General features: G+C 32.3%; 1 protein-coding gene across 1 annotated transcript in view; it reads right to left on the bottom strand.

Annotated features, from left to right (window-relative positions):
• LOC143071076 (hephaestin-like) overlaps positions 1-17,228 on the bottom strand; it is a 127,539-nt gene extending 110,311 nt beyond the window's left edge. The window contains exon 1 of the mRNA XM_076245155.1: positions 17,058-17,228. Coding sequence (XP_076101270.1) covers positions 17,058-17,079 — 22 coding nt within the window. The 5' untranslated portion in view covers positions 17,080-17,228. The remainder of the gene's footprint in view (positions 1-17,057) is intronic.
• Between the last annotated feature and the right edge of the window lie 1,395 nt (positions 17,229-18,623).

Raw genomic sequence — 18,623 nt, 5'->3', positions numbered from 1 at the left:
GTATGAATGTATGTTAAGTGACGGATGACATGTACCTCTTAAATACGTCAAGATCAAGATAAATATGTATATAAAAAATGTAAACGTAATTGGGCGGTATATTTTGGTATTGTCGTCAAATTCTAGGTGCATTTTAACTAGTTTACCTACATCCGAATTCAGAATCGTGAATATGTCACTTTTATACTTCAAAGGATACATCCATTACAAAAGACACAGCAATCCACATGATTTAGGGGATATAAGAAGTAGACATCAAAGAAACAGCAATCCATATAATAAAATTATATTTAATTATATATAATTATATTATATATAATATATAATTATATTATATATAATATATAATTATATTATATATAAATATACTAAATAAATAAATGATTTGGAAAATACGTTGAAGGTATAAAAAGTCATGAGAATTCCGAATGGAATTAGGTTCTACCCGGGCACTCTGGTTCTAAACCTTGGTTCCATCTGGGTTTTTTGGTTCTGAACCTTGTTTCTATCCGGGTTCTTTGGTTCGAAACCATGGTAACTGGTTCAACATCCGGGTTGTTTGGTTATAGCAACCCAACTTCTTGGTTCCATCTGGGTTCTATTCTAGATCATTCTAATGTTCCCGTTAAACTTGGAGAAGATAATCGCAAGTATCCAAATAAGAAGATAAAGTAGGTCAAAAACGATAAAATTCTTTTATAACATTAAACGTTTCAGCATCGACGATAAAGGAAGCTGCAAGGTATGTATTTTCTAGTTTTAATTGTTTTGATTAGGAAACGTGATAAAAATGAAGCATCTTATATGTTTTTAAGAATAAACCGAAATATACAGTATATCGAATATTCTTTCATTTAATTCAGTCGTTCTGTTTTCATTTATTTTCTTTTACTCATCGCTTATTTCCGTTAATATTTCTAGAAGTTTAAAACCACCTAACTAGGATATGTTGTTCAATTGGCAAACGATATGTGCATATAGCCAATTGACAAGTTGACGACTTGAACATATATATATTTGATTGCACATTTATGTTCAAGTTCGACTGAATTTTATTTAATTGGCTTTGTAATAATATCAGATTTTATAGAAATACATGTGAAGTACATGTAAAAAATCGTTTTGTTCAAAACAGAATATTACAAATGCAAAAGAAAGACTTTAAGTGATGATCAATTTAAGTTTGTAAGCTTTAATAAGTTGAAAAATAAGCTATAAAATATTACAAAAATGTATATGTACAATAAATCTGTCAAAGGAGTAGGTCCGGTAAGGACCGGTTTTGGCCTCAAATTTCAAGTTCATCTGACGAATGATTTCGGACAGTTTTTAACACTTTAATGTCTATTTTAATTGATTCAATTATTTTTTGTGTAAGATTTTAACTGATTCCCTCATTAAAAACACTCCGATGCTAGCTTAAATATGAAAAATCTATCAATCTGTCACTTTTCATATGGTTTTTGTCAAAAATGAAAGTGGCCTCATCCGTGTTCATCCTCAACCTTTATATATGTTATGTATTATCATTAAACACAACTTACATTTCAATATCAAGAATGAACACGAATGCGGCCACTTTTATTTAAGACGGAAACTGTCTAAAATTTAGCTAAAATGCTGAAATTGTCAAGATTTCAGTAATTTAGCATGGCTTAATGATGCAAGTACCCGATATATCTGCATTGTTATGCCAAAAACAGCCTATATTTATGTAGCAGAGGCATTATACCTTCCAAAAAATAACTTAAAGTTTACATTTAAACAATTTTGTAAAACTGCTATATTTTGGGGCCAAAAAGGGGTCTTACTGAACCATCTCCTTTGATACTCCGTGTGAAGGGCATGCATATAACCATTCGGCCAAAAAATAAAGAAATCAAAATTAAGAATGAATATTTTTTATAATACAATTTTTTTGTGTTAATAACAGTGATAGGGGGTCGAGTATCACCAGCTCAATAGTCAGAACTTCTGTATTGGCGCCACAGTGGAGGGGCATAACGTGTTATAACCTAGTCCGTCCGTCCTGAACGTCCCAAAAAATGGGTGTAGACTGGAAATATAGGTCGAGTACAGATCAAGAATGGGTTAAGATTCAACTTAATAATTTCAAATCACTTATCTAAAAAATATAAGTTTCTCGCAGAAGATGCAAATATTCAACTTTAGAATATGAATAAATATCTTTAACCAATGAATTCAAAATATCAATATATATATAATTCAACAAATATGTACTGAATGAGCTTCATGTAAATCCTTAAATAAATAAATATGAAATTTATAGTTTTAAACAAGGGAAATAATAATGACATAATAATCCTAACTGCCATATTCCTCCCCCTAAGACAAACGATAAATTTCATAAATAAAGTCTGCACACTAAAATGTCTATCAAATGGATGTATCTGCCACACTGAACACGAAAAATCCAAATGTCATGTAAACATTGAATCAAATATATATCAGTAAAATTTAAATAACGAGACAGTTCAATTTGTTCAATGGAGACAACTTCACCAATCTGCAACCCTCCTCCTCCCTCGAAAACAAATGTATATGGAATAACATTTGAAAAATAACGTTGTTAGATTAAACGTCTTTCAAATACATGTAATAATTTCCCTTTTAAAAAGATGTCACTGTTTAACGCATACACAAACACACATCGGAATCAGGTACATCTTTTGGTGGATGCGACTTGAGATCTTCTTGGTAAGTTGGAATCAGTGGTACGGCATATACGGTAACGTCACAGCTAATGTTAAAATCCAACATGAAAATTTATACCAGGCAATGTCAACCATTGTTGATCTCATAGTGGCACATTTGACGTGTCCAACCAATTTCTTTTACTGCATTCCAACGTTGTTGGTAACGGTAACACAGACGTTGTGAAATCGAAGATGAATCGGGTCCATCTGTATGCAAGGTTCTCGAAATAAAGTTGGACGTTGTCTATCTTTTGTGCAAGGTTCTAAATAAAATGGACGATGCCCAAATGTAATAGCAGGGTTCTCAAAATAAAATGGACGATGCCAAATTTATTTGCAAGATTCTAACTAATGGATCAGATGCTTCTGTATGAGCTAGAAGTGTTCCTAACTTCAAACTTAACTTTCACTCTATTGGTTTCTGCCATGACAAAAGTCAAGAATTCAGTCTCCCGTAAACTCTCTAAATAAAGATATTTAGCTAGAGATTACAATCCAAACAAACGAGCAACAACTCATAAATAAAGACAACAGTAGTATACCGCTGTTCAAAACTCATAAATCTATGGACAAAAAACAAAATCGGGGTAGCAAACTAAAACTGAGGGAAACGCATTAAATATTAAGAGGAGAACAACTACACAACATTAAAATGTAACACACATAGCAACGGACTAAGCAATAGACAAAATCCGATGAGAATAACCAGGATAAAACAAGCCAATTCCAACTACAACTAGCTAACAGTCTACACTTCAAACTACACAGAAGATTAGCCATTATTCAAGCTAGTAATGAAAATGAAAAATAAAACCAGTTGGGATGTGCGACATCCCTCCCTTTGAAAAAGAAAAACTAAACAGTCAAAACTGAGACGCATGACACCTATGAGTAAAATGAAATAAACCAATGTATTAATCTGTATATATATATATACATAACACAATGTAAAAACAAACACTAAACAAAGGTAACACAATCTGAACTACAATAATCATTGTTCAACTTTCCACCTATTTCCGAGAGCTTTACTTGACTGTCTGCAGACTTTTTAACTATTGCATGAACTCTAAAAGACATATTTGGACATTTAGACCTGACATGACCTAACTGGTGACATTTAAAACATCTCTTAAGTTTATGTTTCCTACATGATTTCAATCGCCTTCTCAAAATCTTAATTAAAGTTTCAAAACTCTTATGAACAGTATTACAACAAAATGAACTTTCTGACTCATCAGTAGTCTCAGGATCACAAGAAAAATGAACAGCTTCATATTCCAAAGCCAGTGATAAAGCCTCACCTAAACTGTGAGGATGCTTGAAAGAGACAAATTCATCCATCTCAATATTCAAACATGATGTAAATAAATCAGTAAAATACGAATCAAAATCAGAAAAATTATCAGGATAAGCCTTATGAGCTATTATCATAAAATGCTGACCCAAATCAGAAATTGGTTCATTTTCCTTCAAATTGCAAACTCGCAGATGCAATTTTAAATACGCCACCTTCTCCTAAGGATTGAACCTCTGAATAAGAACATTTTCAAGCAGTCATAATCATACAACTGTGGCCTTTTTAAGAAACGTAAAATAGTTTGAGCATCGCCTCTCAAATTCATTATTAACTGATATGCCATCTCAAATTCATTCCGCTGATTCCAAAGAGAAACTATCTCAAAATGAACAAAATAATCTGTAATATCAATGCTGATAACATCAATCAAACAAGGTTTTTATTCAAACCTAATCAAAACTGAATATACATTTACAAAATGAACCAAACAATGAAATTAAAATACCCCTAAAATAACTATTTAAAACTGATCTGCTGAGGATTGTCATATCCAATCACAACAAGAGTTGACTCAAATGTCTGCTCCATTTCTTATAAATTTTTTACAGTTACAAACCAGAAAAAGGTGTTTATTAACTCCACACCCCACCCGCACTACCAAAATGTAGCAGGAACAATTATGCTTGAGATTCGGGGATGCGGACCACAGCTTGTTCTGGTTTGTGAACCGAATTGTACGGAAACGACTGATGCCAAATATGATACGCTATAATATATCTAAGTAAATGAAAACCAAAAACTGAAGACAATATATAATTTAATCAACAAAGTACAAGTTTTATTATGATATGCCAAAAGTAAGTAGAAATGGAGCATTCAATGACTTTAAATTATCCGTACTACGGAGGTATGTAGCTAATGCACTTACCTAAACGATGGTTTGAAAGTTTGGCTTTCCTTGGTTGGACTGAAAGTCGGTCCTCAGAGGATTCAACTTAATAATTTCAAATCACTTATCTAAAATATATAAGTTTCTCACAGAAGGTAATCAAATATTCATCTTTAGAATATGAATAAATATCTTTAACCAATGAATTCAAAATATTTAGAAATATGAAATTTATAGTTTCAAACAAGGGAAATAATAATGACATAACCACTTCCACTTGTATTTTTATCCATCTGATGAGTTAAGCCTTTTTCAACTGATTTCTATAGTTCGTTCTTATGTTGTACTGTTATACTAACGACATTCTATACCAGCATTTCAATCAGCCCGATCATTCCATCGTTTCTATGACACTTCGCATTATCGAAAAGATATACCATAGCTCTAACAATCCTAATCTTTCAGCCACTCTCCGTAGACAAAAAGAGGACTACTGGATTAGACAATTGGGAACTGCGACACCTTATGGTTGCAATGACAAATTGATGGTATAGGTATTCTATCTAGTCCTTCGTGTAACTCGGGGTATGTGATGAATATTTTCAACTCGACTCCTAGACGTAGACGCAGTCATGGTCATCGTCATTATACATCACCTTCTCTGCATGATGTATCTATTAATGACTTGCTGCCATTTATACAAAAGCCCTTAGGTATTCATCACATTCGCACGAAACTTTATTCATTACCCCTTTCAAAACTTCATTTTCTGTTCAATTTATGTTTAGAATCCACTGTTACAAACCCTCATTCAAACCAATACAAAATTACAGCCATAATTTCGGATATTGCAAGTCACAGACTTTTCAAACCAGTCCGCATGGGCAAAAATGAAAAAGAGAAAAGATCTTTTTCTTTATTCTTTCCTTTGCCAACAAAGGTCTCGATGGCGTCAACTTAGGCAATATCCTTCATCATAATATAGTTCAATCGAAAATACCTCCATATTTCAAAGACCAGTCTGTACCAATCATTTCTTATACCTATACCGAACCTATTGCAACTAAAGTTTTCAATTACAAACACGTTTTGCAGGATCTCGATATTGACGACTTCAAGTCTAAACCTCCTGATTGCACTTGTGCTAGTTCCCAATTCACATATAATCTTGCTGGCCACGTTGTTACCGGTGACCTCAACATTGTTAATAACACTTCACTACGAAATGTGTTATCGAAAGGTCCGAAATATGGTGAGCCTAAATCCATCAATTGGAAATACAACTTTAAAATTTTGATGGATTCAATTGAGGATTATCCCAGGCAATGGGCTAAGCGCGAGAAGGAAGACGTAGACAATCTTTCCAAATGGATTAAGGCAGTTAGATCGCTGATACAAATCAGAATTAAGAAACTGAATGGGTCTATCAATGCCCATGCTACGTCAATCTTTAAAGACCAAATGTTGCAAAACACCTATCCTACCTCTAACACAAATATGTTGTTGTCCCCGCAGATAAAGCCCCAAACAACATCGTTTTGTGTGTAAAAATCATGACATTAACTGCTTGATAAACGAATTAGGTATTGACAATTCACTTTGAAACTCAACATATATCCTCACGACACTTACCAAAGAGGAAATCCTGAATAATCATAGGTCTGTTCTGTGTACCTTTGGACTTTCAACCAAATATGAAGAACTGGATCTTCCATCACTTTATTGGATACCTAAACTACATAAGTGTCCTTACAAACAACGGTATATTGTTGTGTCTTCCAAGTGCTCCACGAAACCTCTTTCTAAATTATTAAAATCTATTTTATCAGCAATCAAAGACGGGCTTCAAAGTTATTGTGAAACAGCCTATTCTAGAGGGTGCGTGAATCAGATATGGATACTTAAAAAATCCAAAGATCTTTTAGAGTACATACAATCTAACTCTCTTTCATCTTGTAACAGTATTAAAACATTTGAATTTTCTACTCTTTACACTAGTATTCCATATTCCAAACAAAGAGACAAATTGAAAGAGTTGATATTACTTTGCTTCATAAAAAAAGAATGGCCATTGTAGATACAATTATCTTGTCTTAGGAAGGGATAAATCCTCCTTTGCAAAGGATCACTCTGATTCAAACAAAAAATTCTCTGAAACTGATATTATCAAGATGCTTGATTTCTTGATTGACAACATATTTGTTACGTTCGGAGGACGTGTTTTTCATCCGACAGTCTGCATTCCAATGGGAACAAACTGTGCCCCTCTACTTGCCGACTTGTTTCTTTATTATTATGAGGCTGACTTCATGCAGGAACTTATTAGGAAGAAAGATAAGAAGTTAGCAATATCCTTTAACTCTACTTTCCGCTATATAGATGATGTTCTTTCACTAAATAATTCAAAATTTGGTGACTATGTGGAACGCATCTATCGCATCGAGCTAGAGATAAAGGATACTACAGATACAGTTAAGTCGGCCTCATATCTTGACTTACCTCTAAAAATTGACAATGAGGGTCGGTTGAAAACAAAACTTTACGACAAAAGAGATGATTTTAGCTTTCCAATTGTGAACCATTTCTAAGTAGCAACAATTCAGCAGCACCTGCATACGGGGTATATATCTCCCAATTGATACGATATTCCCGTGCTTGCATTTCCTATCATGATTTTCTTGATAGAGGGTTGCTGCTCACAAGGAAGCTATTAAACCAAGAGTTCCAAATGGTGAAGTTGAAATCATCCCTTCGTAAATTTTACGGACGCCATCACGAGTTGGTTGACCGTTATGGTATAACTGTTTCACAAATAATATCGGATATGTTCCTTTCGTCGTAACTAAAAGCCCCTTCCCTTTCATGAATGTGACCTACCGAATTAGACTATTTACCGGATTTGTTATCACATAACCAAAACGACGGGTGCCACATGTGGAGCAGGATCTGCTTACCCTTCCGGGTCACCTGATATCACCCCTGGTTTTTTGGTGGGGTTCGTGTTGTTTATTCTTTAGTTTTCTATATATAGCTATGTTGTGTCATGTGTGCTGTTGTTTGTTTGCCGTTTTCATTTTTAGGCATGGCATTGTCAGTTTGTTTTAGATTTATGAGTTTGACTGTCCCTTTGGTATCTTTCGTCCCTCTTTCATACCACTATCCCAGGTAAGGGGGAGGGTTGGGATCCCGCTAACATGTTTAACCCCGCCACATTATTTATGTATGTGCCTGTACCAAGTCAGGAGCCCGTAATTCAGTGGTGGTCATATTTGTTTTTCGTTCATTTTTTTTTACATAAATAAGGCCCTTAGTTTTCTCGTTTGAATTGTTTTACATTGTCTTATCGGGGCCTTTTATAGCTGACTATGCGGTATGGGCTTTGCTCATTGTTTAACGCCGTACGGTGACCTGTAGTTGTTAATGTATGTGTCATTTTGTTTTTTTTTGTGGATAGTTGTCTCATTGGTTATCATACCACATCTTCTTTTTTATATAATAATCCTAACTGCCATAATTTACTGCTTATGTAAGATCGTATTTTGATTGGAACAAAACTTAATCACTAAAAATAATTTTGAATTATCAATTTAAAGTACAAGTAAGTATTCAACATTTATCGTATTAATTACCCAGACCATACGCGTAAGGTCCAAATCAGGGCCATAACTAGCGTCTTTTAATACTGAGGCAAAATATATTCGCCGAGCGGAGCAAGCTGAACATTTTTGGCGAGGGGTCTGGGGGTTGCTCAAGGCCCCAGAAACTCTAAGAAAAATAACGCAAAATCGTGCATTCTGAGAATACCTTTTTTTATATTTCAACTCAAAAAATCTTTAGCTATTTTTTCGACAATATTCTGGTCTCAAAGCAAAAACATAGATTTATTGTATTTAAGACCTTTGGGTTTTAGGGGCAATATTAAAAGACCAATATGTAGGATAAAGTAAAAATCGTATTTCTCCTAATCATTAATACCGGTTCAGTCTGTCTGCTCTTGTCTTGTATTGTGCTGACTTTGATGATATTTTTTTATGACAAGATTTAAATATAGTGACAGTGCAGTATTATACTTTAAGAACTAGTACTGCTCAAGTCGACACTAGGGACCATCTTGAACTTCTTTTACAGTATTAATGATTCTTTTATTATTGAAGACCCTCCAGCAACTATCAAGATGAAGAATAGGAATAAAAACTTTGAAAATTGATCATTTGTATTTTTTCTATGCATTGACTTTGTGTGCGATTAGGTCCCGTGCAAGGTTACTCCATATTCCTTTATGTTCTGTCTGAACACGACTTAATGCAAGTTTAACCCTTCAATGTAAAAGGTCATATAGCAATACATTGTTGACATTGTTGGTTTTTTTTTTCAAATAATTTGATACCGGGAAATTGGTGGTCTTACTTTAATTTAACCCATGAGAGCTATAGGCGCTTGGGTATATGATACAGATATCTTTTTTTTTATTTTTTGTTGTTGATTAAAATAGTCAATTTTCTATATTTATAACATATATCTATCACTTCTGTGCATGTCTCACCTATATATAGCTAGTTTCGAGTGATTTAAACGACTCCGAGAAAATACCCAATTTATTTTACTATCCATACTAAGAAAAATTGGATATTTTCTCTAAGTCGTTTAAATCACTCGAATGCAAGACTTGTGGTTTTATATACAAATAAGACAGGTTTGTATTCTTTGATATATTAAGTTCAATTATCCATGCAGATACAACAACTTTTGTCGTAAAGCATATTCTTAAAATATTTTCCCACACAATATCTGGACATCAGACATTCAACATTCCACACGTTTACAAATGAAAATCAACACTCAGACTATAGTCATAAAGTAGGACAATAAAAGAACAAATACAAACCCGAGACACAGAAGTACAAACAATAGACCATCAACTCTGAAAACCAAAAGTAAAATAGAAACATGGATCACGAAAAAAATGAAGGTCGACATCAGGGAGTGAATAGAACTTGCTTCTTGTAAGACACTTTCTGTGAAAACAATTTGATACGAAGACAATCTTTTTTTTAATTTTTTTTTTTTTTTTTTTGAAATTTCCGGCATGAGGCATTTGCCTCATTTGCCTCATTGTAGTTATGCTGAAGGGGTCGTTGTCGGCCTGGGTACTCATATAATAATGTTTCGGGCCCTGGATACCATGTTATATTATGATGGTACCCTGGGTATAATATAATATTATAAACGTACCCTGATGTATATATTCAGTCGAGACTTTGCGAGATTAAATTTATAAAATAATTGTATTATAAGCAAGATGGCGATGATTGAAAAGTTTATGTTTTCTTTATTATAACAAATATGTATTATGCTGGGTTGACATAAGATATGTCATGCATTTTATTCAACAATATTCTTCTGATGAAGAAAATGACCAATTATATCAGGATAACATTGAACTCAACGTTGATGGTGATGATTTTGAAAAATTCATCCATTATTAAAAAATATTAATTTGTCAAAACATAAACGAGACATATAGACAAAATATATTTCGGCTATAGTGGACAGTGGCCACATAGAGCCGTTTTCTCATAGAATTGAAAGAAGAGATACAGTATTTACAGCAAAAAGAAATCGCTTTTCTGACCGATACGTTCTAACAGAAGATGGAACGGAAAAACAACAGGCTGTGCTTTCTCAGTGTGCTGCAGATTTAATTGCCGTTCGGTGGTCCTTGTATTGTCCAAGGAAAGACAGTTGCATTAGAAAATGTGGCGGAATAGGATAATGTACAAATGGTATGTTTTTTTTATTAATTTGCGCACTGATGTTAGGGTATTCTGAAGATCCGCAGAACTTCTGATGTTAAAGGTGTATATATATTTGCTACACTATCATACTCGATGAGTAGTGCTCCACAATAAATGGAGGAACATACAAATTGAACTGTTTACCATGTTTACAAGAAAAATCTAAATCGTTTCTGAGTTTTAATGAACTGGTCAATGTTTTGTTTACAAAATAGCATTTGAAACAAAAACATAACAACATTTATTTTATTTACATAAGATATGCCATTCCCTACATGTCACCAAATACTTCAAAACAGTTTGATCTGGATGTCTTATTTATTATACGTTGTAGGGTACGGCATCGATGATCCCTTTTGATACGGTTGGAAAAACAAAATATCTGAACACAAGGTTCGTTAAATGCCAACATCCTTTGATCTACCGACAGTTTACCTGTTAATTTATGTTGGCATTTGAGGGATATGTGTAAGTAGTTATCACTACAAAAGTGCATGCTTATCAAAACAATCGTACTAATTAAACAGATCGATTACAGGTAGCTAATCTAGTAATATTCCAACAGGTCTTCAATGTAGCGAGAAATTCCGGCACCCGGAGGAGTCCTTCAGCTGGCCCCTATACAAATAGATACTAGTTCAGTGATAATGAACGCCATACTAATTTTCAAATTGTACAAAGAAACTAAAATTTAAATAATACAAGACTAACAAAGGCCAGAGGCTCCTGACCTGGGACAGGCGCAAAAATGCGGCGGGGTTAAACATGGTTATGAAATCTTAACCCTCCCCTATACCTCTAGCCAGTCTCTTTGTACTTTGTTTTTATATATATATATCCCCCAAACACAACTCTTAAAAACTGTTTACCCCCTTTTATTGACCCGCCTTCTTTGCAAATAGTCCAAAACCCGACATGTGTTTATACATAATTTACAAGTACTGTAAGGGAAGAACAAAAAAAAAATCGCGGTCATATAAAATCTGAAAAATATCATAGCACCATAGTTTGATAACATATTATATAAAAAAATATATAACAAAGTCAATCATATCTCTCGCTTCAAAAATAATTAAAGGACTGATTTTGGCCTCAAATTTCAGAGTCATTTGACGAAATATTTTGGACACTTTTAAACACTTAAGTGTCTATTTCAGTGGATTCAATTAGTAAATGGGAAAGATTTTAACCCATTAAGTCATCAAAAACGCTTTTATTCAAGCCTTCATGCAAATATGATGAAGACTCAGGTAAATGTCAATTCAACTGTTATGGTATCCAAATTTTTATCCTCCAACGTTGTAAAAAAATTAATGTGCAATTAATTTATACCTGTCAGATAATACAAAACATATTGGATTGCAAATTCTCAAAACTCAGATTTATCTTTTTTGACGACCGTGACAAGAACCAATTAGAAGCAATACAATAATGGAGCTTTTGCATATTTTTTCTCTAACTAAATTAGAATGCATTACTAAGAACTTGGTTGCTGATGAAATTTAAATCTGACTAAAAGGAAAAGAAAATCTGTGACAAGATAAAAAAAGATACCAAATTGGGTCAACTTCATAAATTAACCGATTCAAAAACTTTACAATTAAAAACAAATCCAACAATTCAACAACACTTCTCTTCTTCATTATTTTAAGACCTGTTTTGTTAAAAACATTTGTAGTAAAATTCAGGAAGATACACAAACCATGAACAAATTTTCAGAACATCACCAATTTTTCATAGATTTTTTTTAAATAGTAGTGATGGTAATCTTATTATGAATGTGTCCTTTTCTTCATAAGCTACGCAATATAATGTGTTATTGTGTTTATTATCCAATTAATGGCAAGGTAGATAGTACATGATAGTTACATGAGCTTCATCCCAGCTTTTATGTATGGTGCAACATTGTTATTGACGATTTACAAAACGGTTCTTTTATGCATTTATATCTATACATATGGGCAGGAATTGGTGTCAAAACCTGAATTTGGAAGGTAAATCAGGTAAACCACTGAGAAAGGTTCGAACATGTGTACTAAGTGTCAAGTTATATATGACTATAAACTCACCCGAGACTAAAACCACCAAAAACTATATCCTGATTTGTGAAATATGGAAAAACGACCCAACATACAAAAAAAGGGTAACATGATATATTCCCACATGGAGCATATGATGATAAAACAAATATTTACATTGTTGAATCCACGTTATTAGTTTGGTTGTTCTGAAACATGTTAAAAACTTAATTCTTCCCATCATCTTCTTCATAAACTACCTTGACCCAACACATTAACCTGATCTTTGGTGAACTGACAGACAGATGCATAGATTCGAAAACATTATGCCATCTACTAAGGTAGTTGGCACAATAATAAGTTCTAAAACTTCCACATAATGTTTTTTTTTCTCTTTGAGTTAAACCCAAAAACTAATTTTATAATCTAACAAATTTTCTACCAAATAAAGTTGCCGCATTTCAAAATCTGAAATCAATGAAAAATAAATAATGTGATAAAACTTTATTAAGTTTATAAAAAAACGGGATTCCAATCCCCTGGAATAAACCAAAACAGGTTGTCCATAACAGTAATGTCAACAGTGGACACTGTATATTCTTCCAGTGACCATACATCTTTCCACCTCTTGAATTACTGGACCGGTACAAAGCCTGCATTTTCTTAATCAATGATCTGAAAATATAAAAGTAATCAAAATTTAAGTGCAAATTTTTTCAGTTACTTTCTGAGCTAAACAGTACACTAGGAACTTCAGCATCATGAAAATATCTGCATTAAAAATGGAACAATGTTTATGTTTCCAGTAAGGTTTTTAAGCCTGTTTGGACAATATTGATGCAGACTTATTAATTTCAAGAACTGTAAATCAACTTAACCCACATTTGAATAGTTATTTTAATGTTTACAGGGAAATATTATTCATGTAAGATTTTCACCGAAAACATAATGCCCTTCTACTAACAAAGGCAGCAATACATTTTTTTGGTTTAGCTAATCCCTTCCATAATCTTGTTTTTTACTCTTTGTTTGCCATTATCAACTTATATAATATAGCATTTGTACACTTTTGAACAAGAATAGTAAAACCTTCCTACCTGTCTGTCTGAGTAAGGTGAGGGTAAAATATGTGGCAGTGTTTGTAATTGAACAAATTAAGATGAACTAGAAAACTTAAAGAATTTCATCTGGATTCTATAATATTATCACCAAAGGAGAAAAACAACACAAAACATACTGACAGTGATTCCAATGAACCAGTTGCACAATGCTGTGGAAAGCATACATATATGTACCGCCACGCCACAATGAAAACTTTTCAAAGAATCGGCAAACAGGAAAATGGTATCTGAAAAGTGCTCACACATTACAATTCATTACTGTTAAGCTGGTGGCTAAGTAGGAAAAAATTCATGCCATTTTGCAAATTCATATTGAAGTGTGTGACACCAATATTTGACCAACGTTGACAAACAGACAGACAAGGTTATTGCAATTTAGTCCCTTAATCTATCAAGTGGGAGTATTATAATAATATGCAGGCTATATATATATATATATAATAACTGATCCACACCTAGATAGATTGAATGTTGATTGTTGCTATTTTTAGACATTTATATATATATATATATAGATATATATATATATGTCTAAGAATATAACTTAAACACACTAATTAATACATTAAAAAGTTCTATTAGATGTTAAATAGAAATACGCAATATTTCGCTAAACAAATTAGCTTCATCAGGCGTGTGCATCTCTCAAGGTAAAATCGGATGCATGACAAAAAATATTTTTGTAGCTTAATCTATACAAGAGTTGAGGAAAAGTGTAACATATTGATTGATGTTGCATAAAATATGTTTGTAGCTACAACTACATGAAGTTGGAATAAAAGTTTAACACATTTATAGATGTTCGATTAATTGTATTAATTGTATGAATTTCTATAAATTAATTTGTATGATTTCAAGATAATTATGGTTTTGATTTGTTTTTAAATCTTTTTTCGTCTTTAATTTATAGAAATTTAAGTAGGAAAAAATTCATGCCATTTTGCAAATTCATATTGAAGTGTGTGACACCAATATTTGACCAACGTTGACAAACAGACAGACAAGGTTATTGCAATTTAGTCCCTTAATCTATCAAGTGGGAGTATTATAATAATATGCAGGCTATATATATATATATATATATATAACTGATCCACACCTAGATAGATTGAATGTTGATTGTTGCTATTTTTAGACACTATATATATATATATATATATATATATATATATGTCTAAGAATATAACTTAAACACACTAATTAATACATTAAAAAGTTCTATTAGATGTTAAATAGAAATACGCAATATTTCGCTAAACAAATTAGCTTCATCAGGCGTGTGCATCTCTCAAGGTAAAATCGGATGCATGACAAAAAATATTTTTGTAGCTTAATCTATACAAGAGTTGAGGAAAAGTGTAACATATTGATTGATGTTGCATAAAATATGTTTGTAGCTACAACTACATGAAGTTGGAATAAAAGTTTAACACATTTATAGATGTTCGATTAATTGTATTAATTGTATGAATTTCTATAAATTAATTTGTATGATTTCAAGATAATTATGGTTTTGATTTGTTTTTAAATCTTTTTTCGTCTTTAATTTATAGAAATTCATACAATTAATCGAACATCTATAAATGTGTTAAACTTTTATTCCAACTTCATGTAGTTGTAGCTACAAACACATAATATGCAACATCAATCAATATGTTACACTTTTCCTCAACTCTTGTATAGATTAAGCTACAAAAATATGTTTTTGTCATGCATCCGATTTCACCTTGAGAGATGCAGATGCCTGATGAAGCTAATTTGTTTAGCGAAATATTGCGTATTTCTATTTAACATCTAATAGAACTTTTTAATGTATTAATTAGTATGTTTAAGTTATATTCTTAGACATTTATATAATTTTAATTCAGTAACTGTATCAGTTTATTTTCATAAACTGATCCACGCTTAAATAGATTGAATGTTGATTGTTGCTATTTTTAGACATTATATATATATATTTACAACTCTAACTTAATTGTGAATCCCTTCTTTGTTAGGTGTTATTTTTATTTCTTTTCCTCTTGAGTGACTTGCTCTGATCTCTCGACACACTATCTTATTTTCTTATCGAAGATCACATGATTTTCTGTCATCTGTAAAAACTCTCCATCCATCTCTGTCTTGTCTTCTGTCTCTAATGCTCATCTGTTGTCGTGTTGTACATTCATCATCTCTTAAAGGTATCTTTTGGTGGCTGAAATTGAGTGTAAAACATGAATAAAAATCTGACGTGACATGATACGATTAATGGCAACTCCTAAGACTTATGTTATGTTGTTTATGTTGTTTACACTAAGAACTTTATGATTTTTAATAATAATTAAAAAAAAAAACCAATTGTGAAAGACAATTTGGACATAAATTTCATGGAAATTAATTATTCCGCTTGATTTATAGAAACTTGACAGTATTTCAGACAAAAGACTTGACGTATGTGAACACTTGTAATGTTGTTCCCGTTTTCATGAAATACAGTAACATCTTTGAATTTTAAAACTTTTTGTACTAAATAAATAGATAAAATAAATAACATCTTTGTTTTGTATATGTTTGTATGTAAGTCAACATGTCAATTCAAATATTTACCGACTGCGTTACAGGATGCAATAAAAAAGAACTCCTATGACATAATTTTAAACATGTAGTTCACACTATTGAAAATACAAAAAATACCGGAATTCTGTTGATACACATTTGTATTTATTACAATACTACAAGAGCCAGGTGATTTGGAATGCAAGTGTTCAGTCTGTTAACATTTCTCAGGCAAACATGTAATGGAAGCGATGTAAATAGTTTCTTTAAAAATGCCTGAATATCAATGAAAAAAAGAAACCACCTATACTGCTTCAAGTAACGCCATAACATTAAATATAATATCACTACTTACGGATGCATTTTTAATGGTTTACAATTTTATATCTACAATTTAATAAATGAAACAAACATTGATATATAGACTTAGCCCACTAATTTTTAGCAGAACTATGTAGAACCGTTATGCAGATGCGACGGATCCAATGTACGACCACATTTTAAAATGACGAATATCATGTTTGCAAGATTTCATTTTGATCCGGAAATGGTTAAGATGTAAATTATTATATTTAACCCTGCTCGTAATCTATCTCAGTATTTCCACCATTTTATTGGGTAAGCCTATATAAGAAATATAAATATTCCTCAATACTAGGAAACGAAATGCTAATATACTTACTGTGTTGATATTTATCCGTCATTTGCTTTCATTTAAATTCTTCTTCTTCTTCTTCTCCTTCTCCTTCTTCTTCTTCTTCTTTTTCTTCTTCTTCTTCTTCTTCTTCTTCTTCTTCTTCTTCTTCTTCTTCTTCTTCTTCTTCTTCTTCTTCTTCTTCTTCTTCTTCTTCTTCTTCAGGAAGTCCACCCTATCTGTAGGGTCACCGCAATTAAAAACTTTTTATCTATTTTTAAAATTGCGTTTTTTTTTTAATTTTATGTACTAGTTAAAATTTAAAAATAATAGCAACAGAGTTAGAATAGGATAAAACTAAATAAGTTAAAAACAGGAACTTGTATGTACACTATACATTTTAAAATGGATAAAAATACTAACTTGTCAGTTGTTTAAACTTCTCTTAGCAAAAGGAAAGTGAAATGAAATGAATTACTAATCCGTATTCACGGTGGGTATGGTTGTCCTGCGAGAGAACGTTCTGTGCTGGTGATTCGGTCCTGACGGGTGCTGGTGATCAATGAAAAAATGTAAACAAAGACGAAAATGATGATTTTTGACGTTTTCACTCATAAAAAATGGAAGAAAACAGTTGAGATTTTTCAATTTTGTTTCTTATGGGTTCATATGTAAACCATTAAAAAGTTGACCCTCTAAACTGTTTCAGTAAGCGTAACACAAAAATGCTCATTTTCAGAAAATCTAGAACTGAAAAAATAAAACGAAAATGCTCATAGAGTCCGCTTTCTATACAGCAATCCACACGACAAAACTATTTTGTGAAATAAATTGCAATTTATTAAAATTTAGCATTTTCTCAATTTATTCATGTCCTGATACTGTGCTGGTGGGTCCTGTCATTGTGCTGGTGGGTCCTGATACGGTGCTGGTGATTTTGGATAAGAAGTTGGTCATATTTGAAACAAATGTTACAAAATCAATAAAATTGGGCAGATAATTGTTGTCAATAGGATCTATGACTCCTATTTTGATCTATTTTAGCTCTTGTGCATCCATTTGGCTGTTTAATATGTGTTTTCAAATTATCATAACTTGTATTACATAATTACATAAAAGGGCAACATCTTTCGTCCAATATCAGATAACAATATATAGTATCTAAAATAAGAATAGTTTTATTAAGATATTAAATGCCCCTTACATTGATGAGGGTGGTAAAGGGTTATTTTCGTGCAACGTGATCGCCGTTTTTTATTTCACGTTCAACGTGTTTTTACTTTTTTATTTGACGTTCAGTCGTGCAAGACGGGTGCCTTGTTCAACGTGTTCTGCTTATTTAATTTTACGTGCATCGTGATTTTCAAAGTCTTATTTTGCGTGCTCGGTATTTTTCAAATAAAATTCAAACACTTGGCAGGGATCGTCAAGAAATACTTTTTTAAAAGCCGTAAACCAATTATATCATAAATGTGTATACAAAATCGGGAATATCAAGTAAAACAAAGAGATAATATCTACAAGAAGACAGTGACTCAGTCACAAAAGGTTCAAATAAAAGCGTTCATTATCACTGGACTAGTATATATTTGTTTAGGGGCCAGCTGAAGGACG

The sequence above is a fragment of the Mytilus galloprovincialis genome, chromosome 4 (genome assembly GCF_965363235.1).
Source record: "Mytilus galloprovincialis chromosome 4, xbMytGall1.hap1.1, whole genome shotgun sequence".
NCBI lineage: Eukaryota > Metazoa > Mollusca > Bivalvia > Mytilida > Mytilidae > Mytilus > Mytilus galloprovincialis.
The sequence above is the reverse complement of the archived record's forward strand: the minus strand, read 5'-3'. Positions and strand labels throughout refer to the sequence as shown.